General features: G+C 34.1%; 1 protein-coding gene across 1 annotated transcript; it reads left to right on the plus strand.

Moving 5' to 3' along the window:
• The first annotated feature begins 1,381 nt into the window (after positions 1–1,381).
• On the plus strand, positions 1,382–9,930 carry LOC136270633 (uncharacterized). The gene is made up of 3 exons (XM_066068910.1): positions 1,382–2,198; positions 4,977–9,109; positions 9,892–9,930. The coding sequence occupies exons 1-3, from the start codon at positions 1,382–1,384 to the stop codon at positions 9,928–9,930; spliced, it is 4,989 nt and encodes a 1,662-aa protein (XP_065924982.1).
• The last annotated feature ends 9,882 nt before the right edge of the window (positions 9,931–19,812 follow it).

Raw genomic sequence — 19,812 nt, forward strand, 5'->3', positions numbered from 1 at the left:
TTTTATCATGATAATATCATGTACATGTATGTAGTATTGAAATAAGATTTCCTATTTAAGGAGGTTGAACAACAATTGACTGCTAAAAGATTGGATAAAGATGCTTTATTTATGGAGAGTCCTATGAATCTTATCTGTGTTAAATTGAGGGAAGTGGAAATAGTGGGTTCACATAAATAACCATATTTTTCTTAAATATCAATGGAATAGGCAAAATGGGGTACACTTTTTCTCAGAATAGCATAAGCTTTTTAAATTTAAGACAAGATGACTTTTCAGAGAATGTTACTGTAATATAAAGGTAGCAAGGGGCAGTTTGAGATAAAGTACCTGTCAATATTTTTGTAAAATTGAGAGTTGCTGTACTTGAAGGTTGTTATTGTTAAAATTCATGATATAATTATACCCTCTCTCCAACAGAGAAGAGGGTATACTGTTATACCCTTCTGTTTCTGTCTGTCTGTCTGTCCATCCGTAACAAAAATTTATGTCGCATTTTTCTCAGCAATTATCGCAGATGCTTGAAATTTGAATACACTATTTGTTTAGGCATGCCATACGGTGGGATATATATTTGTTGCAATTGGACGTCAACATCCTGTTAAATAACCACTGTTAATTTTAGTCTACCGGGTAAATTTTTATCAAAGATATCTCGGCTATTATTTATTGCAGGAGTTTGAAATTTTAACACACTATTTGTTTAGGCATGCCATATTGTGAGATGTATTTTTTCATCAAAGATTTCTCAGCAACTATTTATTGTTTATGTTTAAGATAAATTTTAGCACACCATTTGTTTATATCATAGGATATATCGGTATTTAAGTACAAATCGGATGACAACCACTGTTAAATGTCAACTTTGCTTATTTTGCATATTCTTATCAGAGTGGGGTTATCACTAGTGAGCATTTGCTCACACATATCTTGTTTTTAATGATTATCAAGTGATGTCTCTTGTTGAAATTGATATTCATATGTAGGCCCTATATGTTAAGTACATGAGAAAGAAGAAAAAAGCAAAAACCTGTGGACATTATGTACAAGGCATTAAGTCGAACTTCGGTATCTCGAACACCAATATCTCCAATACAATGGATATTTCGAAGTGATGTTTTAGTCCCAAACACTTAAACTTTAAGTATTTTACCCTTAATATCTTGAATACTCAGATATCTCGAAGATATTAACCAATCCTATCTAGGTCAAGATAATGAGGTTTAACTGTATTTCAATATGAAACAAATGGCAATCCCAAATGTTGAGATCTTTTCTTATGGTAATTGCTCTAGCTTTAATTAAATTTATTCCATTTTCCAATCATCTCATAAGGGGAGACAACAATAGAAATTTTGATTTTTTTAAAATATAATTTTAGATGCCAAAGAGAGCAAGGATTGATGATAAGCGTAGTCGCCAGAAAGACAAGCTGAGAAAGAGACTGAAAAGACAACAGAATGCTTGCTCCTCTGCCGTCACACCACCAAATGAGACCACAGAGTCTGTTGTCCCTTGCGGGTCAATGGACGGAGCTGTGTCAGCTCCCCCTGGTAATCTTCCAGGGTTTGGTTTGATGGGGTTTCCACCTAAAGAGGAAAAACCCCTGGCCAGGATGCAGGCCTCGCCTCGAGTGAAAATGCATCCACCTGCCCCGAGGTTGCCATCTCCTCGGGGAAGTCGTCTGTTTGTCAAAAACGTGACAAAGGCACCGTCCACTGACTCCCCAGCGTGGGTTTGTACTCCAACGAGGGTACCTGGGCATGATGAAGGCTTTAAGCCTTGCCCAGCAGGTCAGGCGCAGCTGGACTCTTCTGTGCTAAGAGGGTCTAGCAGTATATCAAAAGATGAGGAAATAAAGACAGTGTTAAAAACGGCTTCTGAACGTAAAAATAGTACTGACTTGGTCAATGTAAACTTGTCTTGTGACATGGAAAAAAAGGAAGTAAAACATGCAGATGAAATTTTGAATGAGAATGAGATTGACATAGCTGAAAATAGTTACATGAATGAAAACGTTATGAGACATGCACATGAAACTGTATATGAGAATGTTGACAATCATCAGAGATACTTTGTTCAAAATAGTGAATGTACTCAAATGCATGAAATTGACTGTAATGTAAATGACACAAATTTTCAGACATCTGTTCAAGGTTCATTCCATCAGGCACATCCCATGTTTGGTGACAATGCAGGTACTCAATGTGTTGCAAACAGTTTAGCTGGTCTAGCTTTTGAACAATTTAAAAGCAGCAAACTTTGGACTACACAGGATATGAACAAGATACTAGCAACAGGTGATGAGTTGTACACATTTTTGCAGAGAAGTTCTTCGATGCATAGTAGATATTTATTGGTAGATGAATTACCCCAGTACTTTGAGTGTTTCAACAGGGCATTTGAATTCACAACGAATTCAACGTTGGCAAGTATTATAAATTTGTCGGGTCATGAACCATGCTATGCTGACTTCAATGCATACCATCTATATGAGGCGTTACAAATTGCTTTGCTAGAATCAAATGGGTGTTTTGTGTGCTTTGGGGGAAATACATTTCTTATTGGAAAAACAAATGGATTTTATTTTACATTTGACTCCCATTCAAGATCACCACAAGGCTTATTTAGTTGTAGTGGGAAAAGTACAAGACTTTTGTTCCAAAATGTAGAGCAATTATTAGAACATATTCAGAAGCTTGCCATTTCCATGGGGTTTTCGAGCATTGTTGAATGCAATATAACAGGGGCAATATGCCGTGCAAAAAAGTTGGAAGAAGAAAAGAAAGTTTGTTGTACTTCTACAGAGCAAAGTGGTGAAAATGAATGTGAGAATACAACAGATTGCGATGGTGATAGTGATGATGATGCAATTGTATTTATTCGTAATGAAGAAAACCGATTTCGATTTTGTCCCCTATCAAATGCTTTAAAGGAAGAGTTCTGCATTGAGCTAGGAATACAATATGCTCAGATAGAAGTTACCTCAGTTGAAACACCAAATAAAGAATTAGGAATCCCTAATTTAACCATACCTATCACTGGAGATGGAAACTGTTTTTTCAGAGCAGTCTCATATTGTCTAACGAGTACAGAAAATCACCATCATGTTGTTCGCAGCGCAATATGCAATCACATTCTAAAGAATGAAAACAAATTTCAATCATTTTTGAGATCTAATGAAGCGTCAGTCAAAAACCACGTGTCTTCAATGGAGAAAGAAGGGAATTGGGCAACGGAAATCGAAATTTTTGCATTAGCTCATATGCTATCGGTCGATATTTTCACATTTTCAAATGGCAATTGGCTCAAGTTCTCAGGACAAAATGTCTGTGCATCTCTCAGAACAAAACGAAATGGTTTATATTTAAACCACCAAAATCAAAACCATTATGAAGTTGTCCTTGATGTTGGTGAGTTAATGGTTGATGTTATAAGCGAAAGCAAACTCGACTCCATGTACGTAGATAAAAGTTGTCGAAAATCAAGAATTGAAAAAGGAAATAAAAAAAATCAATACAAAAGGGAAATGTATCGAAAAAAGTACAACGAAAATTTAGACTTCAAAAATCAAAAGCTTTGGAAAGCCTCACTGAAGTACAAAGAGAATGAAAAATTCAGAATCTCATTAAAAGAAAGCAATAAAACAAAATATCAGAATGATCAGACATTTCGGGACAAAGCTAGGCTCATGAGTAAGAACAAAAGTCGAGCACAATACAATGACCCTGATCACAGAAAAAAGGTATTGAACAAAGCAAACTCTAACTATCGAACTGATCCGACATACAGAGAGAAAATTAAGCAAAAGGCGGTTTTAAAGTACAAGAAAGATAGTGTATATAGATCTACCTGTGTGGAGAAGAGCAAGCAAAAGTACAAAATTGACAGTGTTCATAGGCAGAATGTCAAAAGAAAAAGTACATTAAAATACAAAACCAATGACGTACATCGACTGAAAGTCAAAACAAAAAGTAGGCTGAAGTACAAAACTGATGACGAACATAGACAAAACGTCAAAACTAGAAGTACTCAGAAATACAATACCGATGATAAACATAGACAACAAATGAAAATGAGAAGCTCAAAAAAGTATGAATTGAATGAAAAACACAAAGAAAATGTGAAACAAAGAAGTATCAATAAGTATCGTTTGGATGATGCTCACAAAGAGAGGGTTAAAAAAGCGAGTATTCAGAAATATAGATGCGATGAAAAATTCAGAGAAAAACTCCTTCGCAGTAGTTCATTGAAATACGAAACGGATGAAACTTTCAGATCGAAGTCCCTAGAAAACAGCAAGCGTTATTACCACTCTAGTCCAGGTATTCAGAAAAAGAAGATACAAAAGTCCAAGCAAAGTAGGTTGAACAAAAAAATCAAACTTGAAAACTTTGAAGAAGTTATAAATCTGTTCAAAAAAAATACTGCTCGGGGTCCAGATTTTGCATGCTGTTGTTGTCATCGATTGTTGTTCCAAAATCAAGTACAAATGTGCAATAGAGACGTGTATTCCAAGAGTGAAAAATCGAGAGAAGTGGCTGGTGCTTGTATCAAAGATACGTTTTTGCATCAATGTAAAACGTCGTGCTCAGAAAATTGTGCGAACTCATCAATGTGGATATGTTATACATGTCACCGAAAGATAATGAGTGGTGAAATCCCTCCAGAAGCATCAGCTAATAACATGTTCCTTGAGCCAGTCCCTGAGGAACTTTCTCGCTTAAACAATTTGGAACAGCATTTGATTTCCTTACATATACCTTTCATGAAAGTCATGGCTCTTCCAAAGGGTGGGCAGAAGAATATTCATGGTCCTGTTGTTTGTGTACCATCTAATTTGAAGAAAGCAACATTTTTACCTCTAAAAGAGGATGAAAACCTTTTGCTTCGAGTAAAATTAAAGAGGAAACTGAGCTACAAAAGTTATTATGAATATCAATTCATAAACCCAACTCATGTTCTCACTGCACTAGACTACTTAAAACAAAACAACAAATGGTATGCTGGAATCTCTATCAATAGAGACATTGAGAGTAATGAAAATGTAGAAGGTTCTGAACAAGATGAAGTTCAAACTTCAAATGAAAATTCTGAACGAGATGAAATTCAAACATCAAATGAAGATACTGAACAAGTTCAAGGAGAAACACCGAATGAAGATTCCGAACAGATACAAATAGCTGTAGACAGCTGTCTCCAACCTGTAGATATTGCACAAGAAGTTTTGGACCATTATTTTGATGATGTCTTCAATATTGCCCCTGCAGAAGGAAATAATCCAGTACGGATGCTTCAAGAACAAGGAAACGAAGCAAAGACATTCCCTTGCCATTTTCCATCAGGACAATTCTCATTTGATCAACAAAGAGATAAAAGATTGACACTTGCTCGATATTTCAATAACAGACTGATGAATGCAGATAACAGATTTGCAAAAGATACAAACTACATCTTCTTTAGTCAGTATATGTCAGAACTAAATCAAGTAATTGAAAAAACGCAGATTTCTGTTCGGAAGACGGTCACCAAAAATGAAAAGGGGAGCGTTATCAATTCAGATATGCTTAGAAATCCAGAAACTCTGTCAAAACTGTTGAGGAACGATGAAGCAATTAGATTTATGCAACCGATAAGAGGTACACCAGCATACTGGTCAGCAACTCAGAAAGATCTATTTGCTATGCTTAGACAGCTTGGAATTCCAACATGGTTTTGCTCGTTTTCTTCAGCAGAATATAGATGGAATGATGCCATAAGTTCTTTACTCAAACAACTCAATGATGAAAGAAATCCGGATTTGTTAGACTGGACAGAAAAAAATGAAATTTTGCGGAGCAATCCCGTTACAGTGGCTAGAATGTTTGAACATAGATTTCGTATCTTTCAGCGGGATGTTATTCATTCACCGTCAGAACCTATTGGGAAAATAGCCGATTTCTTTCAAAGAGTTGAATTTCAACAAAGAGGTTCGCCACACATGCATTGTTTATTTTGGGTGGAAAACGCACCAAAAATAGATGTTGATGGTAAGGAAGCTGTGGCAGAATTTATCGACAGATACGTGACATGTGCTGTGCCAACTGAAAATGAAGACTCTGAACTAAGAAAAATTGTACTGGATGTTCAACAACACAGTAAGAAGCACTCAAAGTCGTGCAAGAAAAATGGAAAAGAATGTAGATTTAACTTCCCGAGACCTCCCTCACAGCGTACATTCATAACAGAAAAGCATGATGATGACGATGAAGATGAAACTGCAGAAATTCAAGATGTGCACCAACGTAATTCTACTTCAAATCTTACCAAGTCTCAAGCAAAAGAAATTTTATTGAGTGTTTGGAATAAGATTCAAACTGATTGTGATGGGTATGAGACAACAGAAGATATTTTCGAGGATCTTTCTCTGAATCAAGACACATACCAAAATGCAATGAATGTTTTGTCAGAAAAATTGACAGTTGTCCTCAAAAGGCATCCAAATGAATTGTGGACAAATCAGTACAACCCATGTCTTCTTAAATGTTGGGATGCAAATATGGATATACAATATGTTTTGGATCCTTTTAGTTGCATCGTATACATCGTCTCGTACATCTCTAAATCTGAAAGGGAAATGGGAATGTTATTAAAACAAACAAACGTTGAAGCCCAAGAAGGAAATCTGGATGCCAAACAAACATTAAAAAAAATAGGATCTGCATATTTGACGCACAGAGAAGTTACTGCGCAAGAAGCCGTCTACAGAGTTTGCAATCTAAGAATGAAAGAAGCTTCAAGGAAAGTGATCTTCATACCAGTTGGAGAAAACCCTACTCGAATGACAAAACCCCTTTCACAAATGAAGCGAAAACAAAAGGATGCTAACGATGATTTACACGACGAAAATGACGAGGATGACGAAATTTTCATGACAAACATTGTCGAAAGGTACGAAAACCGACCAGACAACAAGATATTTAACAACATATGTCTAGCCGAGTTCTGCTCTGATTATCGCGTCCTTGCCAAATCCCAAGTTCCAAAAGGGGTTAATGAAAATGTCTTTGAACTTCAAAATTCTAAGGGATATGTTCAAAAGAGAACGAGAACAAAACAGGCAGTTGTTAGGTATCCAAGATTTAGCGCTGAAAAAACATCTGAGAAATTTTATCAATCTCGACTACAGCTGTTTCTTCCCTATCGGCATGAAACACAATTAAAACCGGAAACTTTTGATTTGTACGAAACATTTTATGAAAAAGGATTTGTGAAGTTACATGGCTCGAGATCTGTAACAGCAGTAAAAATAATTGTGGAAACAAATCATGCTCGCTTTGCTCAGAATGAAAGTGTTATAGATGAAGCTCAAGAGTTGTATGAAAACATAGGAGAACCGGAAGATGCATGGGCAAATCTATGCCCCGAGACAGAAAAAAATAGAGATGAATGTGCCATGATGAAGTCAACACAGAAAACCCCCGAAGATCTTGTAGAAAATATACCAGATATTGACAGTGATTTCAACAAAGCTGATGTGTTATATCAAGTACAACAACTTTGCGTCTCTAATGAAGAAATGTTGAATATTGTACAAAACTTGAATCAAATCCAACAAAACGTGTTCTACTTTGTGCGAGACTGGTGTGTCAGAAAAATAGTAAATGAAAACCCAGCTCCGTTCCATATATTTTTAACAGGAGGTGCAGGAACAGGAAAAAGCCAAATTGTGAAAGCTATCAATTTCGAAGCATCACGCCTTTTCTCTAAAAGATTGTCGTCACCAGAGGCTTTTTCAGTGTTGCTGACAGCTTTTACCGGCACAGCTGCATTTAACATTGGTGGCAGTACAATTCACAGTGTTTTTTCTTTGACAAAGTTCTTGCCACTGCCATATGAACCATTAAAAGAACAAACTTTAAGTGAAATCAGAATGAAGCTCTCAGACTTGCAAATTCTTGTAATAGATGAAGTATCGATGGTGTACAAAAGACTTTTATACTACATCCATGAAAGACTAGTGCAAATCAAAAAATGCAAAGACCCATTTGGAGGCGTTAGTGTGCTTGCAGTCGGTGATTTCTTCCAACTACCACCAGTAAAACAAAGAAAAGATGAGAGACTATATAAAGACAATGCATCATATCCAATTGACCATTGGCAAGATTTATTTCAAGAAGTTGAATTGACTGAAATTATGCGTCAACGCAATGATGTTCCATTTGCAAGAGCTTTGAATTTGCTGCGCACAAGAACCTTAGAAGATCCTTTAGCAAATGAAACACTTGACACAGTGAATGATTGTATCAGAGATGGTCCGGAAGATGTTCTTCACGTATACTCCACTAACGATGAGGTAAACAATTACAATTTGAATATGCTAGAAAAGAAATGCAAAGATTTCAAACAGATTGATGCAAAAGATTATCAAAAAGATAAAACCTCAGGAAAACTCTGCCTTAGAGATAAACCGTGCATAACCAAAACTGACAGTTTATCAAGCTCGTTACTCTTCGCAGTTAATGCTCGTGTCATGTTGACGAGAAATTGCGATGTCAAAGATGGTTTAGTCAATGGAGTTATGGGATACATTTCACACTTTCAATACGGAGATGCAGAAAAAACAAACGTTACAGCTATAGCTGTTATATTTGACAGTCAAAACGTCGGTATAAAAACGGGAAAGCGAACTAAAAATGGAAACATGGTATTGATTGAAAGAATTCAAGAAGAAATTCTTGTAAGGAAATCAAATGCTATTGTTAGACAGCAGTTTCCATTAAAGCTATCATGGGCCTGTACAGCTCACAAGGTTCAAGGGATGACTGTTGAAAAAGTTGTTGTCAACCTTGACAAAACATTTGCTCCTGGCCAAGCCTATGTTGCATTAACGAGAGTAACTTCAAAAGATGGATTATTCATAGAAACAAACGACAGAGCAAAGTTAGCCAAAAAGTTGTACGCTGATCCAGATGTGAAATCAGCCATGAAAGACATGAAAAAACTGGAACTTGTCAGACCATTTGAAGTTCACTCCAACAGCACCATAGTTGTACTTCATAACATTCAAAGCCTGAATAAAAACTTTTACCACATGAAATGTGACAGGAGATTCACAAATGCGGACATTGTTTGTTTAACTGAAACATGGTTAAGATCTGATCAAGAAACTGCTCATCTACATTTGAATGGGTTTCAATTTCGCCATCTTGCAAGAATAGAAGCTTATAGCAACAACGATGAACACACGAGGTCATTACGTAATTCAAAAGGAGGTGGGGTCGCTTTCTATATCAAAGAAAACAATGAGAGTCAGATAATTCATCATTCAATCGAAAACATTGAAGGCATTGCTGTCAAGTTGTTGAAAAAAAACATAGCCATAGTGAATGTGTATCGGCCACCTACATTGAACGTTACCATATTTTTGCAATCTCTGAAATCTTTAATAGACACCGTAAGATTACAATGCAAAATGTGCATTTTCGTAGGAGATTTCAACGAAGATACAAAGTTATCTGGCCCTGTACAAACTTTTATGGAGCACAACGGGTTTAAGCAGATAGTGAATTTTTTCACAACAGAGGGTGGAACAACTTTAGACCATGTTTATATCTCTGATTCAATTGAAGCGCACACAAAAAGATTTTCTACCTTTTACAGTTATCATGAGGGTGTATTTCTATTTCTTTGAAAATCCATACTGGCATGAGTTGGCATGATTACAGTAGAATACTTTATTAAAAACACGATTTTACAAACTTTTACCATATTCTTAAGATTCTTGTCAAATTTGGACAATTTTCAATTTTTGTCAAGGCAATTGTTATAGCATTAACATTATACACATTTTTCCGGATTGAGTTTGAATTTTAGAATATTCCGGATTTATGGATTCTGTTTCGTTATTAGGATTTTTCGCGGGACACGAGCAGTTTAGATTCTCCCTAGTTCCTGTGCTCAATACCATTTAGATTTACAATGTTTACTATGTTTGTTTCTACGAGATAAAACTTCTAAGTTGGTAAGTTTTACATGAATCTGCTTGTGTATAGTGTTGTGCAAAAAGTTATGTATAAACGATAGGTATAAATGTGTAAACAAAAGTGTTCAACTGTGAAGATGCATTTTAAATAACATGTTCGAATGTTGGCACAAGGGATATATCTAGAATGTGTATATAGATTTAAAGCTAAAGTATCATAGCATGTTTTTATTATATGATATATCGGAATTTAAGGTTTCATTGTTTGCATGCAATGTTTTGTGCACTCTACAATAGGCGTACATATATAGTCATTCATTTTGAATTGTGTAATTTGCTAGTAGTACGAGTTTCGTTATATTTGCTAATTTGCTAGAGCATAAGTGAAAGTATTCATTTCAAGAACACGGGGCATATATATTTACTAGAGTGATATTTGTCATATGTTGAGTGTGTTTTGTTTGTTTATTCATAGCATCAAAACTTTTCTTTGTTTTTCCAGTTAATCACATCTAGTCACATCACGTGTTGTCCCATCAAGTCACATCATCATGCCATTGTCACAAATCATCATACTAGTTTTTCAATGACTGAATAAAGATGTGCATTAGCAACAAGTTGCCTCTTCATTGATGGTAGCCAGTACAGCAATATTAAGCTCAAGTTTCGTGAATGTTTATATACTAGTAATTACCATTTCTTATTATTCAAATAAGGTACAACCAATTCAAACAAGACGCTTTGAAAAAACACAGTCTATAAATCAATATGTCCTAAAAATGCGGTTTTGATTAATGTAATATATTTTATGGACTCTGTAAAACACCGGTTTTATAACCAATATTAAAGAAAAAGTCAATGTAGATTTTCCAAAAAAATAAGAAATATTTGTACAACATATCTAGCTAAATACGAAATTAAAAACGCAGTATCTTTTAATATTTCAAAGCTGAGACTGTACAATAAGATTTAGCTAAAAAAAACTGAACAACGATTATTATTGAAAAGATTATAACCAAGGTTTTTCGCAATCGAAGAAACAAGGTATGCATAATGTTTAGCAAATTCTGTACATTTTGTATATCACAAATTTTAATGAAAACAGTTCATGTTTTTCAAACATTTTGTCATATTCTCTGTAAAATCTTTCGTCCGAATATACGTTGTATTCTGATTTTTAAAAAAAATATTCTAATAACGGAAAAGCAGGCATGTCCGGAAATTTTGATTCCGCGTCCTGGGTTTAAAAAATAGTGTAATGTTCAAAGTAAAATTAACTCGTACCAAAAATAATTGCTAAGTCGTACCTGAACACATTCGGATTTTATTTGTTCAGTCGTTCTTAAAATCGGAAAGGTTTTTGTTAAGTCGAACTTAAAATCATTCGTATTTTGTCAAGTCGTACCAGGAATAATTCGATTTTTTTCATCTTTTTATTTTTGTTACTCTTGTTATTGGTTTAAGAGCTCTGCTTCTTACAGGAACTTCAAGCTTTACTTTCGACATTAACGGAAGACCCACTCGTTGCTTTGCAACGAGCTTTGCTCTAGTTATTATTATTATACTTTTTCTTTTTTTTCTGACTCCTTTTTTGCTTCATAACTCAAAAAGTTTTCAACCGATTTCAATGAAACTTCCAGAAATTTTAGCAAGTTATCGTCCCTCAAAGATGTTAAAGTCTTAAAGACAACGTCACTTCCGTTTTGGTGTGACGTCATTTTTAAAATTTTAAAAAAGTCATTTTGTCCGGGACTTTTCTCAAAAATGCTTTAGGATAGAGGCTTGAAATTTTCAATGGTTATGATTTGGTCAATTTACCTCTGTAATGAAGCTATATAATAAAAATCTGTCACTTGCGGTCGAAACTGGAAGCGAATCAAATTTTTTGAAAAAATGAATTTTTTGATCGAACAAAAAACGAATACGTATTTTGTAGAGCTTCTCAAGCTGAGTCTAATGCTGAAAACTGTTTAAAATTCGGAGGATGCATTACAGAGATATCGGGGTTTAAAAACTGATTTTCCCGGAAATTTTGATGCTGCGTTCTTGGTTTCAAAAATAGTGGAAAATTCACACTGAAAGTAACTTCTACTGTAACAATTCGTACTGATCATAAAACTTTATAAAAAACATAAAATTATAAGCATACTGTATAGTTTGCAAAGCTAAATACAAAACTTCAATTCGTTTTAAAATCGGATACTGCATTGCGGAGATATCGGGGTTTAAATATTGGTTTTTCCGGAAATGTTGATTCCTCGTTATTGGTTTAGAAAATAGTGCAAAATTCACACTTAAAGTAACTCCTGCTGAAAAGATTTCGTACAGGTCATAAAACCGAACTCCTTTTTTATATAGTTAATCAGAGTGTTTATTGAAACAATTTCGTTAATTCGGTCGATAATTACGTTGTTAGTTTTTATTAGTCTGATTAGCTTTAATCGAAATAATTATCGTACGATTCACCATGTCAACTCGCCATGTTTTGACTGCGAACAACAGCTGATAGCGGTGTGTCAGAAGAATGGCCTGCAAGACGGCGATAGTGGAAATTTCAGCTCAACTAACGCATGACAGATTATAAAGGTATGTTTCAATACAGGATATGTCGTATTGACTTTTTCTTTTCAAAGTGTTTGTGCACTTTTCAATCTAATCCGACATTCCTCTGACTCTAACCTCCGCTTTTGACGTGCGTAACAATATAAAAAGCGGGCATTTGAGTCAGAGAAATCTCGGGATATTATCTGTCCAATGTATTTTCACGTGTATGTTTTGCACACTACTCGTTTGAATTTCTATTTATTGTTATGTATCTGTATGTCTTATTTTGTATTGAACAACACACCACACACTGTAAAACAGTGCAATTAAAAGGGTGGGGGTCCAAAGGCACACAAGAGTAGAATGTTGTAATTAGAGTGCATGTTTGCATGATGATAACTTTACCCTAAATATTTGAATATAGCAGATCTTTACCATATCACCTCCACTTAATTAATGAATTAAAGAACTCAGACAGGCTTGTGCTTAATAAAATAAATATATTTGACATGGAAAATATTCAGTCTAATTAAAATTAGAACTTTTGCCTGGCTCGCCGTTATACATGATTATCGCCTGTGAAAGAGCATGTAAATCAGAGTGCAAGATGAAAAGAACTTTAAGTTAACATTTTAGGTTAATGTTCCCTGATATCTATAAAACATTCTTCTCAAGATTTGATTATTTCACAGAACATTGTAAATTCTTTGAGATTAGGTTATCTTTTATATACCGGTATATTGAATTTTATTGATTCATTTTAGGTAAACTTTACATGCAGAACACATCTACATTGTAAACAGTTTTTACAGTAAGACAAATGTATGTAATAATTTTTACTACATGTGCCGCAGATCTCTCTCTCTCTCTCTCTCTCTCTCTCTCTCTCTCTCTCTCTCTCTCTCTCTCTCTCTCTCTCTCTCTCTCATGCTTTTAATCTTGGAAAAGCATCACAGAGCAACATCATTTTGTGCATATCTCTATCTAGGAAAAGACATCAACAATGCTTTAAATTTCAAAATGAGCATGTATTATCGTGCAATCCCTCATTTTTTCATTGTGCAACTAAAATTCAAAGCTTTGTAAAATTGTTTATGGAATTTTATACATACTAAACATAATATTGTATTTAAAACCTGTCATTAATAATAAAAGAGAAAAAAATACTCGCTAAATTTATTTGCAAAAAAAAAAAACCAGTAGAATTCATTTAAAAAAAATGGTATAGCAGAAAATTATACTTTGAGGCTGTTCGGATGAAATACTGTAAGTCGTTTTAATTCCATCGTGTTAAATTTTCATGATTTTTACTAAAGTATCAATTGCGATGGTTTTAATTTCACGCTGGTTAAAAATTCAATTGATCAGAATAGAAGCATTTAAATTTCATAATATTTGGTTAAAGTGTTCAAACTAATGCTTCTTAGGAAAATCAAAAAATAGGGGGAGGGTATACATGTAAGGGTATTTCTAAGTGATGTGATGCTTTTGTCATGATAATATCATGTATATGTATGTAGTTTTGAATAAGGTTTCTTATTTAGGGAGGTTGAACAACAGTTGACCTTTAAAAGATTAGGTAAAGATGCTTTATTTATGGAGAGCCCTATGAATCTGTGTTAAATAGAAGAAAGTGGAAATGCTGGGTTCACTTAAATGGCCATATTTTTCTTAATCCTTAATGGAATTGGCATAATGAGGTATACTTTTTCTCAGAATAGCATAAGCTTTGTAAGTTTAAGACAAGATGACTTTTCAGAGAATGTTAGTGTAAGTTTTGAACAAGACTACATGGTATTTTCAGATTTCTCATTTAACTGTAATTTTGAATGGATTTTGTACCAAAAGTAGTCTATTTTGGGAAAATGGATGATTTTGTTGGTTATACATTGTATATGTCATTACATGATTTATTAGCTATAATATACACGGGAAGTAAATGCCTTTTAAATGTGTAGAATGACCACCACTAGAGTAAATTGGCTTAGAAAGTAGGTATTTCCTATCCTGATGACAATTAATAGGCTTAAGTTAATTACCGAGATAAGAATTAATACTGCACAGTAAAAGAGTTTTGATCAATTGAATTATTTAAATTATAAATTTGCAGCAATTTTGCTGTCTGATTTCATGAAATAACATTAAGCAACCTGACTTATATAACTCAATTTTCTTAAAACAGCATATTTTTCTTTCAAATAAAATTCACATGTAGACAAATGCAGTTATCAAAGTATACAATATGTCAAAAAACTCAAGTTTTTGCTCCTTCCTATCCAAAAGTGATATTTTAGATATATTTACAGAATTCAAAAAGCCATGCCCCCCCCCCCCCCCCCCCTTTCCAATTGTCTCCATTACCATTACATGTTGGATATGTAAATGTACATTTGACCTTGAAATAACATCTGCTATAATAATTACTCTCGAAATGATCAAGAAACAACAAATATTTACCCTTTTATTGTATATATGCATCAAAAATGTAGGAAAACATGTAAAATTTGAACATTTATCATGGAATTCTCATCCGTCCCCAGGTACCCGGTTGTGTTTGAATTTCATTTTAATTAAGAGCAGACATCACACTGGTAGGTCTTACTATTTAAGCAAAGTTAAAAGGAGACTAGAAACAAGAATAAATAAGATATTCACTAAATATGATTATAAGCTTACTGTTTCATGAAAACAAGAAATCACATGTATGGCGGCATGTCTTTTTGTGAAAAAAAATGTTACATTACATCCATTTACCAAGAAAATATCAATTTTCAATATCAGTGATGGTTGTTTTTAAATATGTGTGAGAAATGACTTAAGGGAATTGCCACAAATTTCATAATATTAAGGTTAAAGTGTTCAAACTAATGCTTCTTAGGAAAATCAAAAAATAGGGGGAGGGTATACATGTAAGGGTATTTCTAAGTGATGTGATGCTTTTGTCATGATAATATCATGTATATGTATGTAGTTTTGAATAAGGTTTCTTATTTAGGGAGGTTAAAAATAGTTGACCTCTATAAGATGATGTAAAGATGCTTTATTTATGGAGAGCCCTATGAATCTGTGTTAAATAGAGGAAAGTGGAAATGCTGGGTTCACTTAAATTGCCATATTTTTCTTAATCCTTATTGGAATTGGCAAAATGAGGTATACTTTTTCTCAGAATAGCATAAGCTTTGTAAGTTTAAGACAAGATGACTTTTCAGAGAATGTTAGTGTAAGTTAAAGGTAGCAAGGGACAGTTTCGGATAAAGTACCCGTCAATATTTTTGTAAAATTGAGAGTTGCTGTACTTAAAGGCTTATGAGTGTAGCTAAAATTCATGAAATGGTTTTTAATGATTATCATTACTTAGAGGGATGTCTCTTGTTGAAATTGATATTCAATATGTAGGCCCCATATGTTAGGTACATGAGATTCAGAAATAAAATGTGAAACCTGCGGCTAATATGACTGTTGTGTTGACTTTAGACAGTGAACATGCAAGTTACAGACGGGAGGGTAAATAACACGAAAAGTAGGTGGATGGGGCATTATATATAAACTATACACCGGTAAGTTTCTGACATGTGATGGTGCAACATGCACATGGTACGGAAGGTCAACCCTTTGCAGGGAATTGGCTGGGGGAGGTCTAAAAAGCTGAAAAATCATGAAAAATTAGCAAAATATGGAAGGGTCAAAATCTCATAAAAACCAGTATGTAGAAAATTTTACAGGTTTTGACTAGTAATTTTCTTCAGAAATTGGTGTTTGGCCTTATAAAAAGTGAATTAAAGGTATTTGTGCTGAATGGGAACTGAGGAAATTCTAGTTACAGGGTTCCGAAGACACACGTCCCCAGGCTACAATGAAACGTATCACAAAAACTGTCCTGTGCCATCTAATGTCACGTATCGGGATATGTCATACTAATTACATTTCATGGTCAGTGTATTTTTTTTCAGAAATACTATGCATATGTTAATGTAAACACAGCTATTATTAGTACCGGTACATGTATTAACACAGCTTATTGATTTTTTTAATTTCAGCTATTGGTGGCCACATGGTTTTTACCTGTTGATTCTTTTCAGCTCTTGAGGTTAACCTGTCATCTCTACCCACATGCATATTCCTTAATGTGTTCTACAGACTATTTACCAGTAAAAATTAAATCGGATAATTCATGAACAGTTACTGTAATGGAACTTTAAGAAAGCATCATGCCTTGTTGTGGTTTGTGTTTGATAAGAAATTATAACAAACAAAATTATGGCTGTTTAAAGTGATTTACAATTGTTAGCTGTGAAAATTTGTTTTTCAATAAAAGTATGCAATTATGTTTCTTTTATTTTGTTTTTAGCTCACCTGAGCCAAAGGCTCAAGTGAGCTTTTCTGATCACAATTTGTCTTTGTTGTAAACTTTTCATATTTTCATCTTCTTTTCAAGAACCACTGGGCAGATTTCAACCAAATTTTGCACTAAGCACCACCACTAGGTGAAGGGGATTCAAGTTTGTTCAAATGAAGGGCCACGCCCTCTTTGAAGGGGAGATAATTGAGAATTATTGAAAAAATTTTGGTATTTTTCAAAAATCTTCTTCTCAAAAACTATTCGGCCTGAAAAGCTTTAACTTGTGTGGAGGCATCCTCAGGTAGTGTAGATTCAAGTTTGTTCAAATCATGGTCCCCGGGGGTAGGGAGGGGCCATAAGAGGGGGATCAAGTTTTACATAGTTTCAGCTTTTACATGGTAAAGACCTAGTAAGTTGTCAGAACTTGTGTCCTAACCATTTGTATATGTATCTTTTATATATGTATACAATAAAATATGTTCAAATCAAATCAAGTTTTACATAGGAATATATAGAGAAAATCTTTGAAAATCTTCTTCTCAAAAACTATTAGGCCAGAAAAGCACAAATTAAAGTGGAAGCATCCTCAGGTAGTGTAGATTCAAGTTTGTTCAAATCATAGTCCCAGGTGGTATGGTGGGGTCACAATGGGGGAATTGATTTTTACATAGGAATGTATAGAGAAAATCTTTAAAAATCTTTTTCTCAGAAACTAATCAGCCAGGAAATCTGAAACTTATGTGGAAGCATCCTCAGGTAGTGTAGATACAAAGTTGTGAAAATCATGACCCCGGGGATAGGTTTGGGCCACAATGGGTGGGGGGTCAAAGTTTAACATAGGAATATATAGAGTAAAGATTTAAAAATCTTCTTCTCCGAAACTAATCAGCCAGATGATTCTTTATAATTGTTAAGACTTTGGCCCCAGGACAGTTCTTTGGCCTCACAAGAAGGTTCAGAGTTTGATGTAGGTTTATATCCCATATATAAACTATTGTTAAGGATCTTTTTTAGAACTGCAATACTCAACATGCGATATGACTATAAAATCAATATAAAATCATCCTTTTAGAAAAGGAACTAATGATTATAAACATTAGAATATTTAGGGGGGAAAGTGAATTTTATTTATACAGGATCTACGTGTATTGTACATTGTCCAGGTAGTTTGCATTGTGACTCCATTAAGCTGATTTTATCATACCTATTGTTCCTCAGGTGAGCGATGTGGCCCATTTGCCTCTTGTTTTAGTTTTTCATTGTTTTTCAATATTGAAAATTAAAGATATGTAACCTACGGTAATTTTCATGATGAGTACAAAACTAAAATCCGTTTTTAAATCGGACGATGCATAACAGATATCGGGGTTTAAAAATTGATTTTTTAGAAATTTTGATTCTGCGTTTTTGGTTTCAAAAATAGCGTGAAGTACAAACTCGTACCAAAAATAATTCGAAGTTTGTTAAGTACTTTGACACCTTCGGAATTATTTTTTTGTTAAGTCGTTCTTAGAATCGTTAAGGTTTTTGTTAATTCGTACATAGTATCATTCGTATTTATTTTTATCGTTTACTTTAAGTTGCTCGTTATTGATTTAAACACTCTGCTTCTTGCAGGAACATCAAGCTTTACTCTTGACATTAACGGAAGACCCACTCGTTGCTTTGCAACGAGCTTTGCTCTAGTTTTCTTTTTCTTTTTTTTCTGACTCCTTTTCGGCTTCATAACTCAAAAAGTTTTTAACTTATTTAAAAGAAACTTTCAGGGATTATGTGCAATTATAATGCCTCAAAGATGTTAAAGTTTAAATCACAACGTCACTTCTGTTTTGACGTTACGTCATTTTTAAACTTTAAAAAAAAGTCATTTTGTCCGCGACATTTCTCAAAAATACTTTAAGATAGAGTCTTGAAATTTTCTGTGGTTATGAATTTTGCAATTTACATGTGCAATAAGGCTGGAAATAAAAATCCGTCACTTCCTGTCGAAACCGGAAGTGAAACAAATTTTTCGAAAAAATGAATTTTCTGATCAAGTCAAAAATGAATATGTGTTTTATAAAGCTTATCAAGCTGAATCTAACACTGAAATCCGTTTTAAATTCGGACAATACATTAAAGAGATATCGGGGTTTAAAAATTGATTTTTCCGGAAATTTTGATTCCGCGTCCTTGGTTTAAAAATTAGCGTAATGTTCAAAGTAAAGTTAACTCGTACCAAAAATAATTGTTAAGTCGTACTTGAACACATTCGGATTTTTTTTGTTATGTCGTTCTTGAAATCGGGAAGGTTTTTGTTAAGTCGTACTTAAAATCATTCGGATTTTGTTAAGTCGTACCAGGAATAATTCGATTTTTTCATCTTTTTATTTTAGTTACTCTTGTTATTGGTTCAAGAGCTCTGCTTCTTACAGGAACTTCCAGCTTTACTTCCGACATTAACGGAAGACCCACTCGTTGCTTTGCAACGAGCTTTGCTCTAGTTCTTTTTATTCTTTTTTTTCTTCTAGACGTTTTTTAAAACTCAAATATCTTGCTTGTTTGTTGTCCTATAAAGTTCAAATTTTCAGAGCTTATTGGTAATTACTATTTCTCAATATCTAAGGAAAATCGTTGAAATCGACACTTCCGGTACCGAGTTATTCCCCTTTTCCCCAAAAATATAGGCATTCTTGTGCACGCAAAGGCTCTGGAACCGCTCACAGCATGTGTTACAAAGTCACAAATCTTAAAAATAGAGTGTTTGAACGTTGTCCTCCGTGTTTTGTTTTTAAAATTTTCCTCCTTTAAAGTTTCAAAAAATTAATTTGAATTTGTGTTTCAAAAAATGCTGATTTTTGGTTGTGTTTTTGTTATGTAGCTCTTTAGTTAAAAGTTTTCTCTAAACACATATAGAACAAAATATGTGCAAAATACCAAGGGCTTTCACTTGACACCGTTGAAAAAGCAATGCTATTCTCGAACT

The sequence above is a fragment of the Magallana gigas genome, chromosome 8 (genome assembly GCF_963853765.1).
Source record: "Magallana gigas chromosome 8, xbMagGiga1.1, whole genome shotgun sequence".
Taxonomy (NCBI): domain Eukaryota; kingdom Metazoa; phylum Mollusca; class Bivalvia; order Ostreida; family Ostreidae; genus Magallana; species Magallana gigas.

What these genes read in the sequence shown, in the direction of transcription:
- LOC136270633 (XM_066068910.1), top strand. Translation starts at nt 1,382, where the DNA reads ATGCCAAAGAGAGCAAGGATTGATGATAAGCGTAGTCGCCAGAAAGAC. An exon ending in CATGTTTGGTGACAATGCAG is followed by an intron (nt 2,199 to 4,976) that starts GTACTCAATGTG and finishes TCACTGCACTAG; the next exon opens with ACTACTTAAAACAAAACAAC. An exon ending in GATTCACAAATGCGGACATT is followed by an intron (nt 9,110 to 9,891) that starts GTTTGTTTAACT and finishes TTTCGTTATTAG; the next exon opens with GATTTTTCGCGGGACACGAG.